Below are 23,049 nucleotides of genomic sequence, written 5' to 3' on the forward strand. Positions count from 1 at the left end.
TTGTGTCTGCATAATCTAATTAATCAGCTGTAATATTGATGAAAATCTTACTGTGGTCCGTTTCAGGAAAAACTACACTTCCCATAATGCAATTCGTGGGTATATTTCCGGTCCTGCGCGGTTTCTGGAGCGGATTGGAACCCGGAGTCAGGATTCACTAATGTGTAGACGTTTGGAAAACAGGTAATGACTTTATGCTAAACTTGTGAGGTAGTTATATTCAAACGCATTGAACTAAATCCCCAAATGCTCATCATTCAAAGGAGCAGCAGCAATGAAAAGTATGTGCGAAGCGAGTTTGTTGTGCTTTGCGCTTTCAAACCCTCTAGCTCCAGATGAGCGCTGCGTCTCCATTCCATCCGCCATGCCGATTGTTCTTTGTTACATTTGCATTGCTGAAAGAGAGCGAGCGCAGCCTGAGATCGGAGTTAAAACCCGGCTACAGTTTGAAATCTTCCCAAATCACGGATTCTGTCGGCATCGGTCCGTATTGTACTCTTTCCCTGGCTGCTTACAAGCGTTTCATTCGCGGACAGCTCCCTGTACCGCGTTGATAAAGAGCGTCATGCGTTGTGATTGTTGATCTCGGGAGCATCAACAAAATCTGTTGCATTGTGTAATGGGTTTTGTTGACTGACAGCAATGTAATCAACACAACGTTACAATGGAAAAGTGCATTGAAATGTTTTTGCACAGTGTTTTTGCATTTAGACCTTAAGGACTTATCATTTTATAACGTATTATTTCAAAGAATTTTCTCCTTATACATTCTAGACATGTACATATGTTTGGTCCAGATTTATAAAGTTGTATAAAAATATATTAAAAACCCAGTTCATGCCAAATGCTTATATACACCCAATGAACGTTTTTAAAATTCATGTAATATATATATATATATATTAAAAATAATATAAGGTAAAAATATATACAAAAAAGATTTTTTGTGGAAAAGAGAAATGTTATAGCATAAGTTATTTGACATAGTATTTTATTATTATTATATTATTAGTACTTTAATAATTGGATGTTTACCAAACCTGATATTTTTAGATTTATTAGTTATTTAATAATATTTGTGGGAAATGGTTTTACAATATACTTATGTAGTTAACATAAAGTTTATATTTGTAGGAACCTGCATGTTTTTAATGTTTTAATGTCATATGTTTCAAAATGTAATTTGAAATGTTCTCAGATGTGTTTTATATTTATAGATATATGTGTGTGTGTGACGTGTGTGTGACGTGTGTGTGTGTGTGTGTGTGTGTGTGTGTGTGTGTGTGTGTGTGTGTGTGTGTGTGTGTGTGTGTGTGTGTGTGTGTGTGTGTGGTATTCATAAGTATCATAAGGGCAGCATGCTGTACAGGTGTTAAAACTAATGTACATATTTGATGCATCATCTTTAGGGTGTCAGAATGGCAGAGCAGACACCAGATGAGTTTATTTGTAAGTGCACAACTATAATCTTGTTTGTATATGAATATGCATGAAACATTATTGTATGTTTATTGCCACTAGTGAGTACTAGTTTTACTCAAGTACATAGCATGATATTGCATGTGACTCTTCTTCCTGCAGGGTGTGAGGACTGCGGGCAGTACCATGACTCTGAGTGTCCTGAGCTGGGGCCCGTCGTCACGGTGAAGGACTCATTTGTTCTAAGTCGGGCACGGTGAGCGGACATGGGTGGCTTTTGGCCAAATACCCTCAAAAAGGGTCTTGGCACCGCCTGAGAGCACTGACCACAATTGCATGGTCATATGTGTGATTTTCAAAGGCCATATATTGACTGTCTTATGTTTATTATCAGTATATACAGTGATGTGAATAAGTTAGGACACACATGCTAAAGTTGCCTAAAATGAGGAATAAAAAATAATCTTTTGGAAATTGATCTTAATGCCTTAATTAGAAAAATGAGGAAAATCCAATCTTTAAGGACACCAATTTTCTTTGTGTATGAATAATGCATCATAAATAAATAAATGTTCTTCCTTAAAATACAGGGTGTATAAGTCAGGACACATCTATGTTAAATTCCCATAGAGTCAGGCAGATTTGTATTTTTAAAGGCCAGTTATTTCATGGATCCAGGATAATATGCATTCTGATAAAGTTCCCTTGGCCTTTGGAATTAAAATATCCCATCATCTCATACCCTTCACCATACCTAGAGATTGGCATGGGGTACTTTCCATAAGATCATCTTTCAATGCAAATCAAACCAGCTATTAGGCTAACTGAAATAAAACCATGCCAATCTCTAGGTATGGTGAAGGGTGTGTGATGATGTGGGGCTTTTTTAATTCCAAAGGCCATGGGAACTTTATCAGGATGCATATTATCCTGGATCCATGAAATAACTGGCCTTAAAAAATAAAAATCTGCCTGGCTCTATGGGAATTTAACATAGGGGTGTCCTGACTTATGCACCCTGTATTTTAAGGAAGAACATTTATTATTTAATTATGATACATTGTTCATTCACAAAGAAAATTGGTGTCTTTAAAGGTTGGATTTATCCTAAATTTTTTAATTAAAGCATTAAGATCAATTTCCAAAAGATGATTTTTTATTCCTCTTTTTAGGCAACTTTAGCATGGGTGTCCTAACTTATTCACATCACTGTATATATGACTTGGTATTTCTTTTAATGGGAAATTATTGGACTTGGTGCTTGAATTTCTTAGTGTCTTTGTGACATTTATCGCTGAATTGTATTATGACAATAACAGTATGCATTAAGCATTACATTTTCCAAGGTTTCCCAAACTGGGGTTAATGGAAGAACTGCAGGGGGAGATTTCATTGTGAGATGAAAAGCTAACGATCATAAAATTATGATCATACATAATTAAATCCTAAAAAAACATTTTGTTACATATATTACAAATTTGAATATCATAAACTTTGTCTGTACACTATCCTTCAAAAGTTTGGGGCCAGTAAGATTGTTTAAGAGAAAATATTTTTCTCTGATGATCACCAACGATGCATTATTTCATCATAAATACAGTTAAAACTTTTACAATTTTACCTTTTTTAATATATTTTAAAATGTAATTTATTCTTGGGATGGCAAAGGTACATTTTAAGCAGTCATTGCTCCAGTCATTAGCGTCACATGATCCTTCAGAAATCATTCTAACATGCTGATTTGCTGCTTAAGAAACATTTTAAGCAGCAAAAACTGTTTTCTATTCACATTTTTTTTACTGTATTTTTGTTCCTATAAATAAGGCCTACTTCAGCATAAGAGACATCTTATGAAATTCTTAAAACATTAAGAAATTCTTAATTATTCCAAACTTTTGGCTGCATATGAAATTTTAACTTAAGAACATAATCATTGTCCATGTTCCAGGTCATCTTTACCAGACAGCTTGGAGATCAGGTCAGCTGAGGAGGGGAACGAAGGCGTGTTTGTACTTAGACGGCTGGTTAAAAGGACTCGATTTGGCCCTTTTGAAGCCAAAAGGGTTCCAAGCCTTCAAATTGAGGGCGCATTTCCTTTAAAGGTAAACAATAGACCATTAAAATGCCACTCCTAATCATATGACCTATACTTAATGTTTTTTCTATTGTGTATCTTAGATATTCCAGAAGGACGGATCGGTGGTGTGTTTTGACTCGTCCAATGAAGATGACTGTAACTGGATGATGTTGGTTCGGCCTGCCACAGACCACCAACACCAAAATCTGACGGCCTACCAGCAAGATGATGATGTTTACTTTAATACATCACAGGTGCGTTGATGTCGCACTGTCACTTCTGTTCCTTTCATAGCACTGCGGTTATATAGTGAAGATAGTTATGCTATCAAATAATGTATGATTTAGGCCGTGTGTCCACCAAAGCGTTTTTAGCCAGCTGAAAACGCTAGACGCTCTGCTGAAAACGCCTAGCTGTGGGCGCTTGAGAGCGTTTTTGCAGCGCAGCGTTTTTGCAGTTGAGACGATTCGTTGCTGCGATACAGAATATCCGCAGCACAGTTTACTTGTAACTGATTTCTCAGATAATTTGTTTCATACTAAAAATTTATTTTTCATCCATTTTTTTTCGTTAGCTCTGCTGGTTGACGTCGTTGTACAAGCAGAATGTGGCGGTTGGTCGGTGTGATATTTGTCCCGCCCCTCCTCCACTGTCATTGGACGGCTGGGTAAAAAGTGACAGTTATGAGCGCTGCGTTTTACCCAAAGTTGAACATTCAAAAAAACACTCGGCACTTGGTTCCGCTCATGGCGTTCTAAAAACGCGGCGCTCCCATTGAAAACAATTGAAAAAATACGCCAGACGCGTGAAAAAATGCTTTGGCAGACACACGGCCTTAGATTGTAAAATGAAATGTATTTATTGCAGTGTTTTATTAAACTTCGAATGCTAATTTTCTCGAATTGTTCTTTCATTTCTTCCATTTCAGGATGTTCTGCCTGGAACAGAACTGAGAGTCTGGTATGGAGCATTTTATGCCAAAAAAATGGATCGGCCTGTTCTTAGGTCACCTGTACTTCCACCTCCAACAGGTATGTGTGCTTTAAAGTGCAGTGTGCAGTATCTGTGCAGTGTGCAGTATAGGTATGTTTAATGACGTAATTTATCATTTTGCCTCTTCAGAAATGGTGTCCAGCAAACCTGGAGTCCCTCCGGCAAAGGGGCCACTAACAGAAACCCTTCCTGTCCCAGAGCAACTGCTCTGCCAAACCCCAGCAGACGCACCTGTCCGGCAGGTTGCAAAGGCGCTACCCCAAAACAACACGGCCAGCGTTGCTCCCGCCCCACCAGAGCCAACTAGAAAACAAGGCAGACCACGACGTACAAAAGCACAGAAACTTGCGCCGAGTGGATCGGCTGATTCCGGTCAAGGTGAGGTGGGGGTTTCAGGGCTATAAAGGGGTTTGATCGGCAAAAATGGTTTTTAAAGCACATTTTGCAGAGAAGTGACACTTGAAAAATTGTTTAAATGAGCATTATATTTCACTTCCCATCTAGCAGAATCCACTGTTCCTGCATCTGGCGAGCCGCCTCTCAGTACTTTGGCTCCTGATGTTCCCCTCACTGTACTGGATGTCCAGGAGGTGATGGTGGCTGCAGACGGCCCGCCACTCAAAACATCTCGGGTCACACGCTCCCCCATCTCCTCTGGGAAGTAAGGACAACCTTTATGGTTCACTTATGTCACATCCTTTGGGTTTTAAAACGCATACACTACTGTTAAAAAGTGTGGAGTTTGCTTTATGTAAAGAAAGAAAGAAAGAAAGAAAGAAAGAAAGAAAGAAAGAAAGAAATGTTGTTTGGACATGATCCTAAGGACCCCCATGAAAACGAGATGTTTCATCTCATGGGGCTGATCCTCTAATAAATGTTCATAAATAAATAAATATATTCTGTTCAGAAAGGATGCATAAAATTTTTAAGACATTTATAATGTCACAAAATGTTTAAAAATGTTAAAATGTTTATTGAGCTCCAAATCAGCTTTGCATCATCACAGGAATAAATTACATTTTAAAATATGTTAAAATAGAAAACAGGAATTTAAATTGTAATAATATTTCCCAATAATACTATTTTTTTACTGTATTTTTGCTAAAATAAAATGCAGCCACGGTGAGCGTTAGAGACTTCTTTCAAAAACATGATAAAATCTTACTGACCCCAAACTTTTGAACAGTAGTGTAATTTCACTTGAACAATTCTTGATCCTGTTTTTCTGTTAGAGCTGGTATACGGAGACGATCTCTGCGGCAGGCTGGTGATCATAAAAGAGTTTACCAGTGCTGTCTCTGCTGTAAGGTGTTTCAGAACAGCAGCAACCTCAACCGACACATCCGATCCCACGGTAACTCTCCCATCATCCCTGGAAGTAACTTATCACTCTGCATAACACCATTTGAGGTTATTAGATGTGGCATATGCTGAATACCTTTGTGTCACTTACAGGTGATAAGTGTTTTAAGTGTGATGAGTGTGACAAGATGTTCAGTCGAAAGGAGAGTCTTAAACAGCATATATCTTACAAACACAGCAAGAATCAGGTATGGCACTTTTTAACCAATAACTTCATGTTTAATGATAGTTAAAAATAGCATGTTTTAAAATGTCAAGATACATTCATTTTACACAAATCTGTGTGTCTTTATATGTTTTATGTGTGTGTGTGTTTTCTTAGTCTGATATAGAGTATAGGTACAAATGTTCAACCTGTGAGAAATCCTTCCGAGTGGAAAATGCCTTAAGATTTCATAACTGCAGGACAGGTAAAAATAAAAAATAAATAAAAAAAGGTTTCATTTTAATATTCATTCATTATAATATTTAAATTTCTGTTTTAGATTTATGGTGAGTTATTCCAAAACATTTACACAACTTTGCATAAATAATAATAATAATACTGTTACTACTACTACTAATGATGATTATTATGATTATTGATAATAGTAATAATGTTTGTGTTTTATGAAAATTAATATTTGAATATATATCTTTATGTTATTGTATTATTGGTCAATTTACTTTTTTTGGGCTGTCTATTTAATTCACTAATTCAGTGTTATTTAAAAAAAAATTTTTAATGTTGCAAAAAAAGACAACCAATTGATAAGGAAATTATGTAATTAATTAAATGAAAAGTTTTAATTTTACGGTAACACTAGAATAGGATTTCATTTTTTAACATTTGTGAACGAACTAAGAATGAACAATACTTTACAGCATTTATTAATCTTAGATAATATTAATCTCAACATTTACTACTACATCTCTAAGATCAAAAGTTAACATAAGTTAATGCACTGTGAACTAACTTGAACATGAACATTTTTATTACAGTAACTAACATCAACAAAGATTAATAAATGCTGTAAAAATATATTGCTGATTGTTAATATTAGTTAATGCATTAACTAATGTTAACAAACGAGACCTTAATTATTACCAATTTGACTTTTTTTTTTGTGCATGATTTGAGTTATAAAACACACCTGTAGAAATGTATTTTACAAATGTATCGTACAAACGAACACAATATGTATTTGACCGCATGCACAACATATATTTTGTGTTTCTCTCTTGTTGCAGATGACAAAACGTTCCAGTGTGAGATATGTTCAAGGTTTTTCTCCACTAACAGTAATTTGTCCAAGCACAAGAAGAAACACGGAGAGAAACTGTATGCGTGTGAGATCTGCAATAAGATGTTCTACCGTAAAGATGTCATGCAGGACCACCAGAGGCGGCATGTTGTTGGTGAGTTAAATAAAACAATAAAATACTCTGTGCCCATGTAGAATATTCATATAAAGTCAATTTGAAAGTAAAATGGCAGGTAAAGTCTGTTTATCTGACCAGTAAATAAACACAAACATCTGCTCTACTTGAGTTCTCTGTTTCTAGGCCTCATTCATTTTCTTTGTCCTTCTCTGTAGGTAAAGATCATCAACCATTATGTCACTTGCTCTGTATGTGCTCTAATGGCTTCCACCACCCATTGCTTTTCCACAGGTCCGAAAAACATGAAACGAGAGGAACTTGAAGCGAACGGGGAGGAGGGAAGCAAATACAGAAAGGAGCCTTCGGCGTGTCCCATTTGTGGAAAGGTGGTGTTCCTAGACCAAGGACACCATATTTGTTGTTGATATCAGATCTGTGTAGCATTGAATAAATAAATAAAATAAATACCTTTATTCAAGGTGTTTTCCTGTCGGAGTAACATGAACAAACACTTACTAACCCACGGGGACAAGAAATACACCTGTGAGATCTGTGGCCGCAGGTTCTTCCGTGTGGACGTCCTGAGAGATCACATACATGTACACTTTAAGGTGAGGAATAGTGACATGCACAACTATCTTTTCATTATCAAGTATTTGGTGGGTTGTCTGAATGACCAGTTGACTAGTCAGCCTGAAGGAAGTGCTGAATAAATAGGGTCCACTACGTCCCATCAAAACGTTTTCGTTAAGCGGCATTTAAATGCTTAAAGCATCATTTTAAAAAGTTAGTTAGCTAGTTGAGCATAATGACTAATCTAAAAAAAAGTTAATATGTTGTGGTGTACTCTAATTGAAGTTCAAAACCATCTCTTTCAGGACATCGCCTTAATGGACGAGCAGGAAAGAGAGGACTTCATTAAAAAGATTGGCATCTCTATGGACGAGAGTGACGACAGTTCTGATGAGGAAGATGAGAAGAACGATCCTGAACATCACAAATACAGCTGCAAGAAATGTCAGGTAAAGTAGGAGCTAATGTCATAATTGATTGAATATGGTGTCTCTTCTGATGTCTTGACATTTTCAGCCTTCGGACTTTTTTATGTGTAATATATATATATACACTCACCGGCTGGTTGGGTTGTCTTCAGAACTGCATTAATTCTTCATGGCATAGATTCAACAAGGTGCTGGAAACATTCTTTAGAGATATTGGTCCCTATTGACATGATAGCATCACACAGTTACTGCAGATTTTTCAACTGCACATATATGATGCGAATGCACATCCCAAAGGTGCTATATTGGATTGAGATCTGGTGAGTATGGAGGCCTTTTGAGTGTAGTGAACTCATTGTCATGTTCGACAAACCAGTTTGACATAAATGTTTTTCCAATCTCCTACTGTCCAATTTTGGTGAGCCCATCTGAATCGTAGCCTCAGTTTCCTGTTCTTAGCTGACAGGAGTGACACCCAGTCTGGTCTTCTTGTTTTCTTGTTTCTTGTTTATTTTATTTATATAGCACTATTAAAACACAACCAAGGTTGAACCAAAGTGCTTTACATACAGGTTCTAAGAAGATAAAAACAAGAACACACATAGACAACATATAAAATATCACACCTAAATATTATAGGCTACCGACGTTGCAATGCACTTTCAACAAATTCTTAAACAATGACAGCGATTTCGCATATCTGATAGTTAGCGGCAGCTCATTCCACTGTCTCGGCCCTATTACTGCAAAGCCCGGTCGCCTTTATGCAGGCGATTTGTTTCTAGGTACTATAAGAAGTTTATGATTCTCTGAGCATAGTGTTCTAGAAGGGTTGTATGGAGTTAGAAGGTTCGCCAAATATGGTGGAGCCTGATTATTTAATGATTTATATACAAATAATAATATTTTATATTGAATTCTGAAATGGACCAGAAGCCAATTTAGAGACGCTAGTACAGGTGTAATTGATTCGTGTTTCTTTACCTTCATTAAAAGCCTTGCCGCAGCATTTTGCACCGATTGTAATCGAGACAAAGATCCGGCGGTGATGCCACAGTACAGAGAGTTATAAAAGTCCAGTCGTGTTAAAATAAAGGAATGGATTATTCTTTCGAAATCTTTATTTGATAAAAATGGTTCAGTTTTTGCTAATAAACGCAGATTATAAAAACAAACCCGAACCACAGAATTAATTTGCTTGTCCATTTTTAGGTTATTATCAATTAAAAAACCTAAATCTCTAACAGTGGTTTTTCGAGTGAGATGCCAGAGGACTTGAATCTAATATCATTTTTGAGGAGTTTTTTGGGTGGCCGAATACATTAACCTCTGTTTTTTCCTCATTTAGCATTTTTTTGGCCATCCAGTTTTTAACATCCTTAAACACTCTCAAAGTGACACAAATGAATTGGTAGAGCGCCTGAGTGGTAGATACATTTGCGTGTCGTCGGCGTAACAATGAAATGACACTCCATACTTTCTAAAAATGCTACCCAAGGGGAGCAAATATAATGAAAAAAGTTTAAAGGGAAGAATAGACCCTTGCGGAACCCCCCAAGGAAAAGTTTTTTTACCCGAGGTCATATTACAATAATTAACTGAAAAAAATATACCACTCAAATAGGGCTGAAACCATTTCAAGACTATGCCTTTTAGACCTACTGAATGTTCAAGACGGGAGGTAAGAATGTTATGGTCAATCATGTCAAAAGCTGAGCTCAAATCAAGAAGCACCAAGACAACATTATCTCCTTTGTCTAAAGCCAAAAATATATCGCTTAACACTTTCAATAGCGCTGACTCTGTGCTGTGGGCGGTCTTCTGCTGCGGTAGCTCATCTGCTTCAAGGTTCGACCTTGTGTGTCGACAGGTGTTTTGTGTTCAGAGACAGTCTTCTGCATACTGTGGTTGTAACAAGTGGTTATTTGAGTTACCGTTTCCTTTCTATCAGCACAATCCAGTCTGGCCATTCTTCTCTGACCTCTGGCATCATCATGTAGTTTAGCAGTTTCTGAAATACTCAGACCAGCCCGTCTGGCATCAACAACCATGCCACATTCAAAGTCCCTTAAATCAACTTTCTTCCCCATTCTGATGCTCATCTTAAACTTCAGTAGATTACCTTGACCATCTCTAAATGCCTAAATGCATTGAATTGCTGCCATGTGATTAGCTTATTAGATTTGCCTGAATGAGCAATTGAACAGGTGTACCTAATAAAGTGGTCAGTGAGTGTATTTTGTAAAGTGTTATTTTTTAAAATAGTACCCATCACTTAATTTATTTATTGTTGCAAAGTACATTTAAATGTGTAATGCTAGAATTAGAATACAGTAAAAATCTAGATAAAAAATAATCAGTGTATGTTTTTATATTTATTCATTTTCATTTATATGCACCACTTTATAAACAATAAATAGTAATAAACAGCAATATTTACCAACATATATTTCCACTAGAACATTTTGATATATAAAAATACACATCCATTTCACTTCTTAATGTATAGACTTCCATGAACATTTTTGAGTGGTGAACAAACAAGTAGAACAAATCGTTGAATCAAATTTAATTGATTCACAGAAACATTTAATTGCTAAAAGTACATTCAAAATCACGTGATTTTCATGATGTTGCTTAATCTTATATTCCCAGCAAAATAGTTGATTTATTTATCAGGAACATTCATTCTCTCTCCACCACTTTTCAACTACCTTCATCAGGTGACATTCGCCAAGGGTCGTGACTACTTGAAACACATAATGGACATGCATAAGGAAAAAGGTTACAACTGTACAATGTGCAACCGCCGTTTTGCTCTGAAGGCCACGTACAACGCTCACCTGGTCATCCACCGAGACCACCTGCCCGATCCTGCAGTGCAGAAGTAAGACAGAGAGACTGGATTTCAAATATTTGCTTCTTCACGAGGCTTTAGAAAAGCATTTAAGATTATTTTTTGCGGGAAAGTTAAATGCCATTCCTTTTTTCACAGATACATTCATCCGTGTGACATGTGCGGACGGATCTTCAACAGCATCGGCAACCTGGAGAGGCACAAAATCATCCACACAGGTGAGTCTTAGTACTACAAGTGAAGCACACGGGTAGAAAAATAGATATTATGCTCTAAAATTTCTTTGATTTTTAAAGTATTTAATCACTTACATTTTATAGAAAAGGTTTAATTAAAAGTGATAAACCCTCTGGCCGCTGCAGGAGTGAAAAGCCACGGCTGTGATCAGTGTGGAAAGTCCTTCGCTAGGAAAGACATGCTAAAGGAACATCTGAGAGTCCATGACAACGTCAGAGACTTCCTGTGTGCAGAGTGTGGGAAAGGTGCGGACACTTACCTTCCTCTCCATCCCATAATACACCTTGCATAATAATGTGAAACACTGCCACTGCGTCCCAGTTCGCCTACTATGCCCTAAAAGTATGTACTGTTTTTGTGAAGAAAAAGGACATAATTTTGAGTGTGTAGCAGAGGAGTACACAAGTTATGGGATATACTACTTTGTTATAATCGCGTCTTTAACGGAAAGCTCTGTCACTTAGTTATGTGCATCCTGTCACCTTTTAAACTGCCCTGCCAATCATCTTGTCACAGTTAAAATCCTCCACATATCATTTATACCGTTTTGGAGAGAAATGTAGAGAAATGCCAGTCATGGGTCTTTCATGCGGAGAACTCTCCTCATGTTTTTGCAATTTGAATAATGATGCATTCAAAAGTTAATAACCAAACGTATCTGAATAAATGTCCACAATGCTGTTGCAGATGAAATATTATGCGGATAACAGTGAAAAAATATATTTTCGTCATGTTAGATACTGGTAATAAATCACTCAAACCCTAAACCTCTCTTCTTAGCTTCTGGACTCGCACATCCGGTATGTTTGTAGTTTTTTAACATTTTTTATTTGTGTTTGTAGTTTTACTCGAATTCTCATCCATAGCCGTTAGAGTGTGCACGGATCCGCACTTTCCGATTCTAACCGGAAAGAGTACACAATCGGGTATCTTTGGAATACTCATTTCATTTTATTTGGTTTATCATTTTAACAAATATACAATAACAAATATTCAACTCATCATATACATAACTTTTGATTAAACCAAAGGGTATAGGCTGAAGCTCAAGGCTTATTGACGCCTATCCCTCTCAATTTTTTTTACAACAGTCAACAGTGCTCAATTCTCTTCTTACAAACACTTGAAACAACAAAGTCATAAATATTAATTACCCAAAACCTATCTATATGAAAGTATCATCTTGTTTCATAGGAGCCGTTTAAATCCACTTATTGTTTGTGTCAATTTAAGATCTATATGCAAACAATTCCATAAATTCACACCTCTTACAGAGATAGTTCTACATCTAATATTTGTTGGTACCTTCAGTTTTTTAAACAAACATGTTCCTTTTAACTCATACTTACAATAACGTTTCTCAAACATACTCAAAACTTTATCAGGCAGCATTTTATAGTATACTTTATACATTATCAATGTAACCTTGTAATCCACTAAATCATAAAATTTTCGAATGTTTAATTTTAAAAATAAATCGTTAGTATGATCCCTATATTGTGATCTTGTAATAAAACGTAAAGCTCTCTTTTGTAAAATAAAAAGTGGTTGGGTGTATGTCTTATACGTATTGTATGTCTTATACGTATTACCCCAAATCTCCAGACAATACGTTAAATATGGAACAAATAATGATGAATATAACATAAATAATGCCTTCTTATTTAACAAATTCGCTATCTTATTTAATATCGCAACTGTCTTTGAGATTTTAGATTTTACATAATCAATATGCTTTTTCCACCCCAATTTACAATCTAATATAACACCCAAAAAATTTATTTCATTTACTCTTTCTATTTCTTCCACCCCTATTCTTACATTCACTTCTGTCACACTATTTTGACCCCAAATCATAAACTTTGTTTTACTCATATTCAATGACAGCCTATTAATATCAAACCATTTCTCACAATATCTTTTAACTCTTTCCCAGAATAAAAAAAATTGGTATCATCCGCAAAAAGAATAGGTAAAGAATATTTCAACTCTACGATTTGGGACACACTAATTCTAATTTCGATTACTATTAAGGATGGATAGTATGCAAATTGGGACTCAGCATGTAGCTCAATTTTAACTGAATGAGTACATAAATGCATCTGTGTTTTCCAGGCATGAAGACAAAACATGCCCTACGGCATCATATGAAACTGCACAAGGGAATTAAAGAATATGAATGTAAAGAGTGTAACCGCAAATTTGCCCAGAAAGTCAACATGCTGAAGCATTACAAAAGACACACAGGTGAGGATCACATCATACTATAATGTTACATATGATACATATTACAAAAAATTTATTCAAAATATAATAATGTATTCCTTCAGGCACAAAGGACTTCATGTGTGAGCTGTGCGGGAAGACATTTAGTGAGAGAAACACAATGGAAACGCACAAGCTGATTCATACGGGTACAGTTCACTGAAATATTACACAGAGTTTGGTTTAATTACACTAAAACAGTCAAATCTTTACTCTCATCTGTCTCGTTTTTGCAGTTGGAAAGACGTTTTCTTGCGCTGTCTGTGACAAGAAGTATGTGACGCAGTATATGCTGCAGAAACACATGCAGTTGACCCATGAGAAGGTGGAGGCTCAGAGCTGTCACCTGTGCGGCACCAAAGTCTCCACACGTGCCTCCATGAACCGCCACATGCGCCGCAAACACCCCGAGGTGAGAAACAACCACACACTTCTGGGGTTAATGATATTACTGATTAAAATATTTGTTTTTCTTTTGATATTGTCAATGATATTTGAGATGAAAGACGAGATGAGAGACGAAAATGACAAATAATAATAATTCACTTAAAGGACTAGTTCACTTTTTAAAAAACTTTTGCTGATAATTTACTCACCCCATGTCATCCAAGATGTCCATGTCTTTCTTTCTTCAGTCGAAAAGAAATTAAGGTTTTTGATGAAAACATTCTAGGATTTTTCTCCATATAATGGACTTCATTGGGTACCAAACGGTCCAAGGTCCAAATGACAGTTTCACTGCAGCTTCAAATGGCTTTAAACGACACCAGACGATGCATAAGGGTCTTATCTTTCCGAAACGATCGGTCATTTCAAAACTAAATAAAAAAGTTTATAAGCACAAAGGCTCGCCTTGCTCGAACTCGTTCATCAAAATGAACAAATCTTTTTTCGAGTCATTTCGTTCGTTGAATGAACGAAATGACTCAAAAAAAGACTCGTTCAAAATTAACAAATCTTTTTTCGAGTCATTTGGTTCGTTGAATGAACGAAATGATTCGAAAAAAGATATGTTCATTTTGATGAACGAGTTCGAACAGGAGAGTCACGAACGTGCATCACAGAACAGAGCAAGGCGAGCATTTGTGCTTATAAAACTTATACTTTTTTATTTAGTTTTGAAATGAGCGATCGTTTCGCTAGATAAGACCCTTATGCATCGTCTGGTGTCGTTTAAAGCCATTTGAAGCTGCACTGAAACTGTCATTTGGACCTTGGACCGTTTGGTACCCAATGAAGTCCATTATATGGAGAAAAATCCTAGAATGTTTTCATCAAAAACCTTAATTTCTTTTCGACTGAAGAAAGAAAGACATGGACATCTTGGATGACATGGGGGTGAGTAAATTATCAGCAAAAGTTTTTTAAAAAGTGAACTACTCCTTTAAAACACGATATGTAGTATTACTAGAAAAAAAATATTATATGATATTAAAGATATTTAATGATGCAGTAAAAATGACAGAAGAACTATGTTGAAAAATGCATGTCTTTATACATTTCACACATTTAAATTACATCCCCAAATCAAGAAATGTTGGGACATTTTGTAAAATGCCATAGAATCTGTGATTTGTTAATTCTCTTTATTTAACTAACTGTGTGTTGAGTGTGTTGCAGCCATCGAAATTTGTTTATATTTACAAAATACAATTAAGTTGTTCAGTGAAAACATTGGGAATCTTTTCTTTGTACTTTTGTCAGTGAAGTAAAGTTGAAAGAGAATGAACAAATCACAGATTCTTGATTTTATTGCATTTTACAAAATGTCCCAACTTTTCTTGATTTGGGGTTGTAAATAAATGTTTAAATAAATAAACTATATTTTTCAAAATGTTAATTTTTCAAGGTAACTATCTATAAGTTTTCATCAAATAAATAGTTTTTGTTGTGTAAATACATGCCATTTTAGTCAGAGTAAATTTGACTGAAAATAAAATTAACATAACAATTTATGAAAAGTAAAAAATTAATAAATATGAAATCCCAAGATAGTGATTAATTTTAAAAGACATTTTCATTTCATATTTACAGAGCCACGCACATGACATCCAGGCAAAAAATAATAATATCGTGGCCACGAATTAAGAATTCATTCCACAACTTATTAATTTGTTCCTTTGTAATACTAAATTGTGGCCACATTGAACTAATTGGCTCCATCGTTTTGATTTAACTAAAACAATGGAACACATTTTTACAACATGGCCACAATTTACTAAAACGAGGGGGTCAAATTATTATATTGTGTGCATGATTTACTTAAAATGAGGGAACTATGTAGTAAAACGTCCTGATGTAACTAACTAATTATTTACTACTATAGTATTTGTGGCCATGATATACATGTTTTTTGTCCGTGCGGGGCTCCGTACATATTGCATTTTTTGATCACACCTTTAAAATGTTTGAGCTTATGGAAAGCCATATGTCTAAGCTTCATATGATCTTTCAGATTGTGACTGTACGATTGGGTGACTTTGATCTTCAAGAACCATCAACAGTCGACGCCTCTACCATTAGTATTGCACAGGTTTGTCTTTTAACAACCTGTATTGAATGATGATAGACAGAGAATGAAAATGAAAGGAGGATAGGGTCATTCTTTTTTTAGTTATTTTGTTGGTCTTTTTAATGCCTTTAATAGATAGGATAGCGTAGATGAGACAGGAAGCAATGGGGTGGAGAGAGAGGGGAACAGGACAGCCAGAACTCGAACTCTGGTCGCCTGAAGCACATCTGCGCTATATGTCGGAGCGCTGTCCACAAGGCTATTGCTCTGACTTGAGAGACATTTCATTGTTTTTTTTTTCATATTTGGTTTCTGTTTGTTGTTCTCTCTGTTATTCAGCCCTCTCTGACTCTGGAGAAAGGCTCTCTCGCTGTGGAAAAAGTCTCCAGGAACTCCAATCCCTCCAAGAAGAGGGCAAAATTCCTGCCTCACGAGTCTGAGCTGTCTGATTCAGACGAGTACGCTGACTTCACCAGCAGAACCACCGAGTTCTCGAACACCGTGGGAGATGAAACCAACTCTGCTGTGCAGAGCATTCAGCAGGTTTGTTCCATCAGAAATTATCTCTTAGCATTTCGCCCACTAAAGTCAACATGAAAACAAAATTGAGCATATATACACTACCTTCAAAGTTTGGAGTCAGTAAGATTTTTTTAATGAAATGAGAAATTCAACAAGGAAGCATTAAATCGATCAAAAGTGACAGAAAAGACATTTATAATGTTACAAAAGATTTGTATTATAAATAAATGCTGTTATTTTGAACTTTCTATTCATCAAAGAATCCTGAAAGAAAATGCTGCGGATTCAGCTTTGCCGTCACAGGAATAAGTTACATTTTAAAGTATATTCAAAAAGTGTAAAAAATATTTCACAATATTCCTGTTTTTACTGTATTTTTTATCAAATAATTGCAGCCTTTACCGACCCCCAACTTTTGAACAGTAGTGTTACTTAAAAACTAAACACTAAAATTAATTATTTAAAATTTTAAAAGTGAATTTAGGCATCGTTTCGTTATAATGTACAGGATGAAAATGGATATTCATTTCTTAAAGATTACATTTAAAATGTGTTATTAAATTATGAGTGTATTTAAAGATCAATTACATGTGAGTTTTACACGAAAGTGAAGGTTATCTAAATGTAAAAATATAGAAAATGAGCATAGCCAAATAAATATCCAATATCAACCAATACTGATACATTTAAAAGCACTAACATTGTCTGATAACCAAAATGGTACTAATATGTACGGTACAGCATCCCTAGATCCAATCAATTCCTGATGGATAAAATCAAAACAAAAAATGTATTGTCGCTTTTCACTCTGAAATCACAGAATCAGAATGGGTTGCGAATGCAATTTCATGGACTTGAAACCAACAGATATTTCAATTTGTTTGTGCATTTGAGTTTTTAGATGTTGCTTCATTCAATTATATTGAATAATCTCCTTTGTCAAATGTACACACGCAGGTGGTAGTGTTGGCTGACCCCAGCGCCCCTCCAGCCCCCTCCAGCTCGGTCAGTTTAACCAACATCACTGTGACTCCCATCACCACACCCTCTCCCGCCCAGTTCAGCAACCTGCAGCCTGTCGCCGTCAGCCACCTCGCTACGAGCGATCGGTCCCTCACGCTGGACAGCTCCATACTCACCGTGACCTTCGATGCCGTCAGCGGTTCAGCCATGCTGCACAACCGTCCAGCAGATCTCCAGTCAGAGGCGGTGGGATCCACGGGGGCCGCGGCTCCGCAATCGGTGGCACATTTCATCAACCTCACCACCTTCGTCAACCCCATCTCCCACCAGCTGGAACAGCCCGCTTTAACCTGGAGGCCCGTCACATCGGCCGATGGAGAGCATGCCACCACCATGGATGACACCCAGACGGATGTTCAGTCCGCTCAGGCACCGTCAGAACAGCCACAAGCACTGCCAGAACAAAGGCATCAGATTCAGCCGCAAGTCACAGGACCTCCTCAACAACAGACCGCCGCAGCACCGCAGATGTTCAGCTACTGAGAAATCAAGTATATGATGTAATTTATAGCTACGGTCCCTTTTCAAGATTTGGACCAATATGAGGAAAGGATTTGTTAATAACTGAGCACTTCTCTTTGTTGAAAGTACGACTGTGAGTTTAAGGGCAGCACAAGCATTTTGTTGGAACTGATGAAAAACCAGTGGACAATTACAACCAATTATTAAGATGCTGAAGATTATTATTATTATTTTTTTTATGAATGCATGAAACGTCTGGTGATGATTTAAGAAAAAGCGAGGACCTTAGTTTTTCAAAATGAGAACTAAAATTATATTTGTTGTTTGATGGCATTCTGTAGCACATGTGGAGTGATGATGTCAAAAAGAATGAATCTATAGAAATGCAATACATGGATATAGTGTATTGTGAGTGCTAACTGGAAATATTTTCTATTTTTTCTTTCCTTTTTCTGGGAAAAATGAGTTGTCCTAATAAATGCATGTATGTCTCAAATGTGTGAATATCCACAAATATCTTTAAAATTAAAAAAATCTCTAATATCGTCTGATAACAGATAACAGTATTTAGTGTATCCCTAGACTAGATGTATCCCTAAAATGTTGGTGTAAACGGGTCATTTGTAAATTTCCGCTGAGACTCCGAACCGTTAGGGGCGCTAACAGCTCGAACTTTTCATTCGCTCACCAACGAAAGAGAGTCTCGCGGCTGCGCGGTGGTGAACTGTGAAGAGATATTTAGCACTTGATTACGTGCAGTGTAGTTTATTCTTTGAGATAACAGACCCCTTTTGAGTTTTCATTTCATACAGGTAATTTATATAATACGTTTTTGCAATTTTCAAAACAAATACAGGGGCTGCCGTGCTGCCCCGAGAAGTTTGATCCATTAGGATAGTCAATGAAGATCACTCTAATGTGTTGCAGCATTCAAGCTGCCAGCGAGTCATTGGAGTGAAGTGGAACTAAGTGTGACTCAAGTTACAGAGAAGAGAGACAGACATATCTGCTTCTATACAGCCTGCTTGCTTGTGATAACGTGGCACAAATCTCGCCAAGATGGAGTTTGCAGCGATCTTTGCACTGTCAGTGCTGATAGGTGCACTGGTTTTGTTAGTGGTCGTGGCTGTTGGTAGACAGAAAGGTGAATTATCTGAGCAAAACGAACAGAAGAAAGACAGCGATACACCGGGTAAGTGTGTCCGTGTCTCTCTTCTATCTTGCCAGCAACAAGTTTTGAAGTTGATTTTTGCCACTAACAAAACGATGTTGTATTTTCGTTTCAAAAACGTAGTTTAGGTTGGAAAGTAGTTTATTTTGATGCTATGTAACTAACTGGATAATGTTACAGTGGAGGAAAATGCAACGAAAGCTCCTTCCAAAAAGCAGAAGCAGCAACAGCGCCCCCGGAAGGAGAGACCGCAGCAGCACACATTCTCACACCAGCTACTGGCTTCCTCTCTCAAGGTATTTCATGATCAAATCTAAAAGATATAGTGAACACATGACGTCATTTGCTGGCATAACATGTCAAGGACAACGATTAGAGAAGACCAGGATGGCAAAGAAATGAAAGGTTTTATTCAGCAAGGATGCATCAAAATGAAAAATGTTACAAAACATTTTCTACACATCAAAGAATTCTGAAAGAATGTATGACTCTTTCCACAAAAATATTTAGCAGTACACATGCTTTCAACATTGATAATAATAAAAAAATATTTCTTGAGCACCAAATCATCATATTAGAATGATTCCCGAAGGATCATGTGACATGAAGACTGGAGTAATGATGCTGAAAATTCAGCTTTGCCATCATAGGAATAAATAACATTTTAGAATATAAATTGTATTGATATTATATTGGGTTATATTGTCTTATTATTTTAAATGTCAAGATTGCAAACTGCCTTTAGGTGTATGTGAAAGTCCTGTATTGATCTGTATTTCTGTGCATTCATTCCCCCCTTCTAGAGTCACAGTGGCAATGTGACCTGCCTGGATTTTAGTAGCAATGCCAAATATCTTGCATCTTCCTCAGATGACCGTACCATCAGGATTTGGAGCACTAAAGACTTCCTTGACCGAGATCACAAGTGCTTGCGGGCCAACATTGAGTTTGACCACGCCACACTTGTCCGCTTCAGCCCAGACTGTCGGTACGTTTGGCCTCCTTAACATGTCCAATTTATGTCATTAACATATTTTGTCATGTTAAACCTACAAGATTCTGTAAATAAACAGTTATTACTGCTGACTGGTTGGTTTTTGTCCCTAGAGCGTTTATCACTTGGCTGTCTAATGGAGAGACCATTCGAATCTATAAGATGATTAAAAAAGATGATGGGACTTTCAATTTCAAAGCTGCTCCGGAGGATTTCCCTCAGAAACACAAGGGGATCATTATCAACATCGGAATCGCAGAGACAGGCCAGTGGACTCCATTAATTAAACCCATCTGAACTGTATTAAATGCCCTATACTTAAGATAAGCAAGTTTGCATAAGACTTAATCACTAATTTTAGATTCTGTTTTCAGGCAAATTTATAATGTCTGCCTCTGTTGACACAACCATTGTGATCTGGGATCTGAAAGGAGAGGTTTTAGCTACTATCAACACTAATCAGATGACCAACTCACATGCTGCTGTCTCACCGTGTGGACGGTTAGTTCAAGAAGCAATACATGCAGCTCCAATAGGAATTTGAAATTTTCTCCTTGTGTACAAGTGTTTTTTGGGTCAAATATATTTTCAATATAGTTAAACAAATGTTACATGTAATAACATTTGGCATAATAATGAAACTCTTTGCAACATCTGCATCACATCACGGTGTCAATAGTATTATAGAATATGGATGTGTAATGCAGATGAAATGGATTTAAAACCTCTATTTATTTATTTATTTATTTATTTAAATATTTCCTCTCATAAGGTTTGTTGCTTCGTGTGGCTTTACCCCTGATGTGAAGGTATGGGAGGTTTGCTTTGCTAAATCAGGGGAGTTCAAAGAGGTCACCCGTGCATTTGACCTTAAGGGACACTCAGCTGGAGTTTACTCCTTTGATTTCTCCAATGACTCTCGAAGGCAAGATCACTCACACTCTTACTCTCTCTCTTACTCTCGCTCCCTCCGTCTCTCTCTATATATGTGTGTGTGTATATATATATATATATATATATAAATATGTGTGTGTGTTAAAATCTTTTTTTAATCAGTGTTTAGTATTAATCATATACTAGTATATTATTCATATTTTGAATTGGGTTTTTATTGTTATATTTTCAGTTTTTATTTTAATTATAGTTTAAGTTTTTGTAATTTTATGTACGTACTTTTGTTATTTTAATTAGTTATTTAATGTTATTTAGCTTTTTTATTTTATTTTATTTTTTTATTAGCTTAAAGTACCCCGCTAGGCATCTCTAGTTATCCCTTAAATCTCATCTTTGATCACCAAAATTACATATTTAAACGTTTTCTCCTGTGATTTTTTTTTATTCATGGCTTAAAATAGCTTGAATGTAACTCTACACCCTTTTTCATTTTTCACACAATTTTTCATATCAACAGAAAAATATAACCTGGCATCTCTCGAGACTCCCCTGCTAGTTTTTAATGATATGCTAAAGCCCGCCAGCACGATGATGTAATTGGTTACAGGGTAGTTTGTGACGTCAGAAACACCGGTGATTTCAAACCGTCTTTTTCCAGTGCAGTTTTCAGGAGAAAATACTCGGCAATGGTGTTGACTTATGAATTTGCACATGGTTTGTCTTAAAGCATAAAAACACCCCATTGACATATAAACAACATTAAAAACTTTTTCACTGCAGGATGAAGTAAACTCTACTAAATAAGCACTAACTTTAATAATGTTCGACCAAGGGGAAAAAAAGCTTTTGGGGGGGGGGGGGGGGTGTTTGGCTCGAGGTCATGGTGCAAATGACCCCAGGTTGAAATTCCTCCGAACCATCCCTTTAATTATATAGTTTTCATTGAGTTTAAAATTCTCACTGTCAAATTTAACTATAAATCAATAGCTACAACTAATAACATTTCACTGCGTTTTACAGAATGGTGACTGTGTCCAAAGACGGCACATGGAAGCTGTGGGACACTGATGTGGAGTATAAGAAAAAGCAGGACCCATATTTGCTCCGGACCGTGCCATGTCAGGTTTCGGAGGGGAGCCGCATTGCCCTGTCACCTGACGGTCGTGTAGTAGCCATATCAAACGGTTGTGATATAGCCTTATACAGTGCTACCACTGGTGAACTAGAGGAGGAGTTCCACGGTGTTCACAGCGAACAAATAGCCGACCTTAAGTTTGACATCAACAGCCGTTTCCTAGTGAGTACTGGGGACCGTGCCATTCGCGTCTTTCACAATGTCACCGGGTACCGCGCTGCCATCCAGGACATGGAGACCATGTTGAAGAAAACGACAAATGATGGAGTAAGACAAAGACTCCAGCAGCAGATATCAGATGCTCAGAGCGCTCTGGAAACAGTTCTGAATGCAACAAAGAACTAAAGGCTGATTTTGTTTTCACTGGGAAGCAAGTCTGTTTTCGGTTTAAGAAATAAGTGGCTTTACCTGGCTGATTTTATTGAATAAATCAAATGTTTTTAAGTGTTTGTAAATTACTTTTGTTCCTTTTCCTCTACATTTTCTTCTGTTGTCTTTTTGAGCCTTTAAAGCTGACATGTTTACACTTTTCAGGGGGAATGTACTGCCCTACAAAGGCAACAATCTGTAATACTGAAATGAAAATATTTTTGATTGATTTGAATATTTTCATCCTCCTTATTTCTCTAAATGAGCATAGCTATCTGTCTGCCTGTCAAAGGGCAGATTATTATCTCGTACCTCAAATTTGACTAAATCTAGTCACTGTTTTGCCTTTGAACTGCATTATATTTGACTTTTTATAATTTTGCCTACTTGCGTT

General features: G+C 36.6%; 2 protein-coding genes across 4 annotated transcripts; both read left to right on the forward strand.

Annotated features, from left to right (window-relative positions):
* Positions 1–109: 109 nt before the first annotated feature.
* Positions 110–18,588, forward strand: prdm15 (PR domain containing 15). 3 transcript variants are annotated; one of them, XM_077242316.1, is made up of 24 exons: positions 110–183; positions 1,410–1,449; positions 1,582–1,675; positions 3,368–3,521; positions 3,598–3,750; positions 4,425–4,527; positions 4,619–4,867; positions 4,994–5,150; positions 5,722–5,843; positions 5,945–6,039; positions 6,174–6,261; positions 7,082–7,249; positions 7,505–7,599; positions 7,693–7,824; positions 8,092–8,235; positions 10,938–11,101; positions 11,210–11,289; positions 11,434–11,553; positions 13,424–13,555; positions 13,639–13,722; positions 13,810–13,985; positions 16,029–16,106; positions 16,425–16,628; positions 17,565–18,588. In XM_077242316.1, exons 2-24 carry the CDS (start codon positions 1,419–1,421, stop codon positions 18,111–18,113), a joined length of 3,372 nt encoding a protein of 1,123 aa, XP_077098431.1. In that variant the 5' UTR covers positions 110–183; positions 1,410–1,418; the 3' UTR covers positions 18,114–18,588. The 3 variants fall into 3 exon arrangements, with proteins under 3 accessions (XP_077098431.1, XP_077098432.1, XP_077098433.1); XM_077242317.1 differs by having other exon boundaries at positions 116–183; positions 4,997–5,150; XM_077242318.1 differs by lacking the exon at positions 16,029–16,106 and having other exon boundaries at positions 116–183.
* A 200-nt stretch (positions 18,589–18,788) lies between these two features.
* On the forward strand, positions 18,789–22,730 carry tbl2 (transducin beta like 2). The gene is made up of 8 exons (XM_077242321.1): positions 18,789–18,904; positions 19,020–19,284; positions 19,444–19,559; positions 20,067–20,251; positions 20,371–20,522; positions 20,632–20,758; positions 21,030–21,182; positions 22,172–22,730. Exons 2-8 carry the CDS (start codon positions 19,152–19,154, stop codon positions 22,629–22,631), a joined length of 1,326 nt encoding a protein of 441 aa, XP_077098436.1. The 5' UTR covers positions 18,789–18,904; positions 19,020–19,151; the 3' UTR covers positions 22,632–22,730.
* The last annotated feature ends 319 nt before the right edge of the window (positions 22,731–23,049 follow it).

This window comes from Siphateles boraxobius, unplaced genomic scaffold (genome assembly GCF_051911475.1).
Source record: "Siphateles boraxobius isolate OS27281-9 unplaced genomic scaffold, OSU_SipBor_1 25, whole genome shotgun sequence".
NCBI lineage: Eukaryota > Metazoa > Chordata > Actinopteri > Cypriniformes > Leuciscidae > Siphateles > Siphateles boraxobius.

What these genes read in the sequence shown, in the direction of transcription:
- tbl2 (XM_077242321.1), top strand. Translation starts at nt 19,152, where the DNA reads ATGGAGTTTGCAGCGATCTTTGCACTGTCAGTGCTGATAGGTGCACTG. An exon ending in GAAAGACAGCGATACACCGG is followed by an intron (nt 19,285 to 19,443) that starts GTAAGTGTGTCC and finishes ATAATGTTACAG; the next exon opens with TGGAGGAAAATGCAACGAAA. An exon ending in CGCTTCAGCCCAGACTGTCG is followed by an intron (nt 20,252 to 20,370) that starts GTACGTTTGGCC and finishes TTTTGTCCCTAG; the next exon opens with AGCGTTTATCACTTGGCTGT.
- prdm15 (XM_077242316.1), top strand. Translation starts at nt 1,419, where the DNA reads ATGGCAGAGCAGACACCAGATGAGTTTATTT. An exon ending in ACAAACACAGCAAGAATCAG is followed by an intron (nt 6,040 to 6,173) that starts GTATGGCACTTT and finishes GTGTTTTCTTAG; the next exon opens with TCTGATATAGAGTATAGGTA. An exon ending in ACAGCTGCAAGAAATGTCAG is followed by an intron (nt 8,236 to 10,937) that starts GTAAAGTAGGAG and finishes TACCTTCATCAG; the next exon opens with GTGACATTCGCCAAGGGTCG.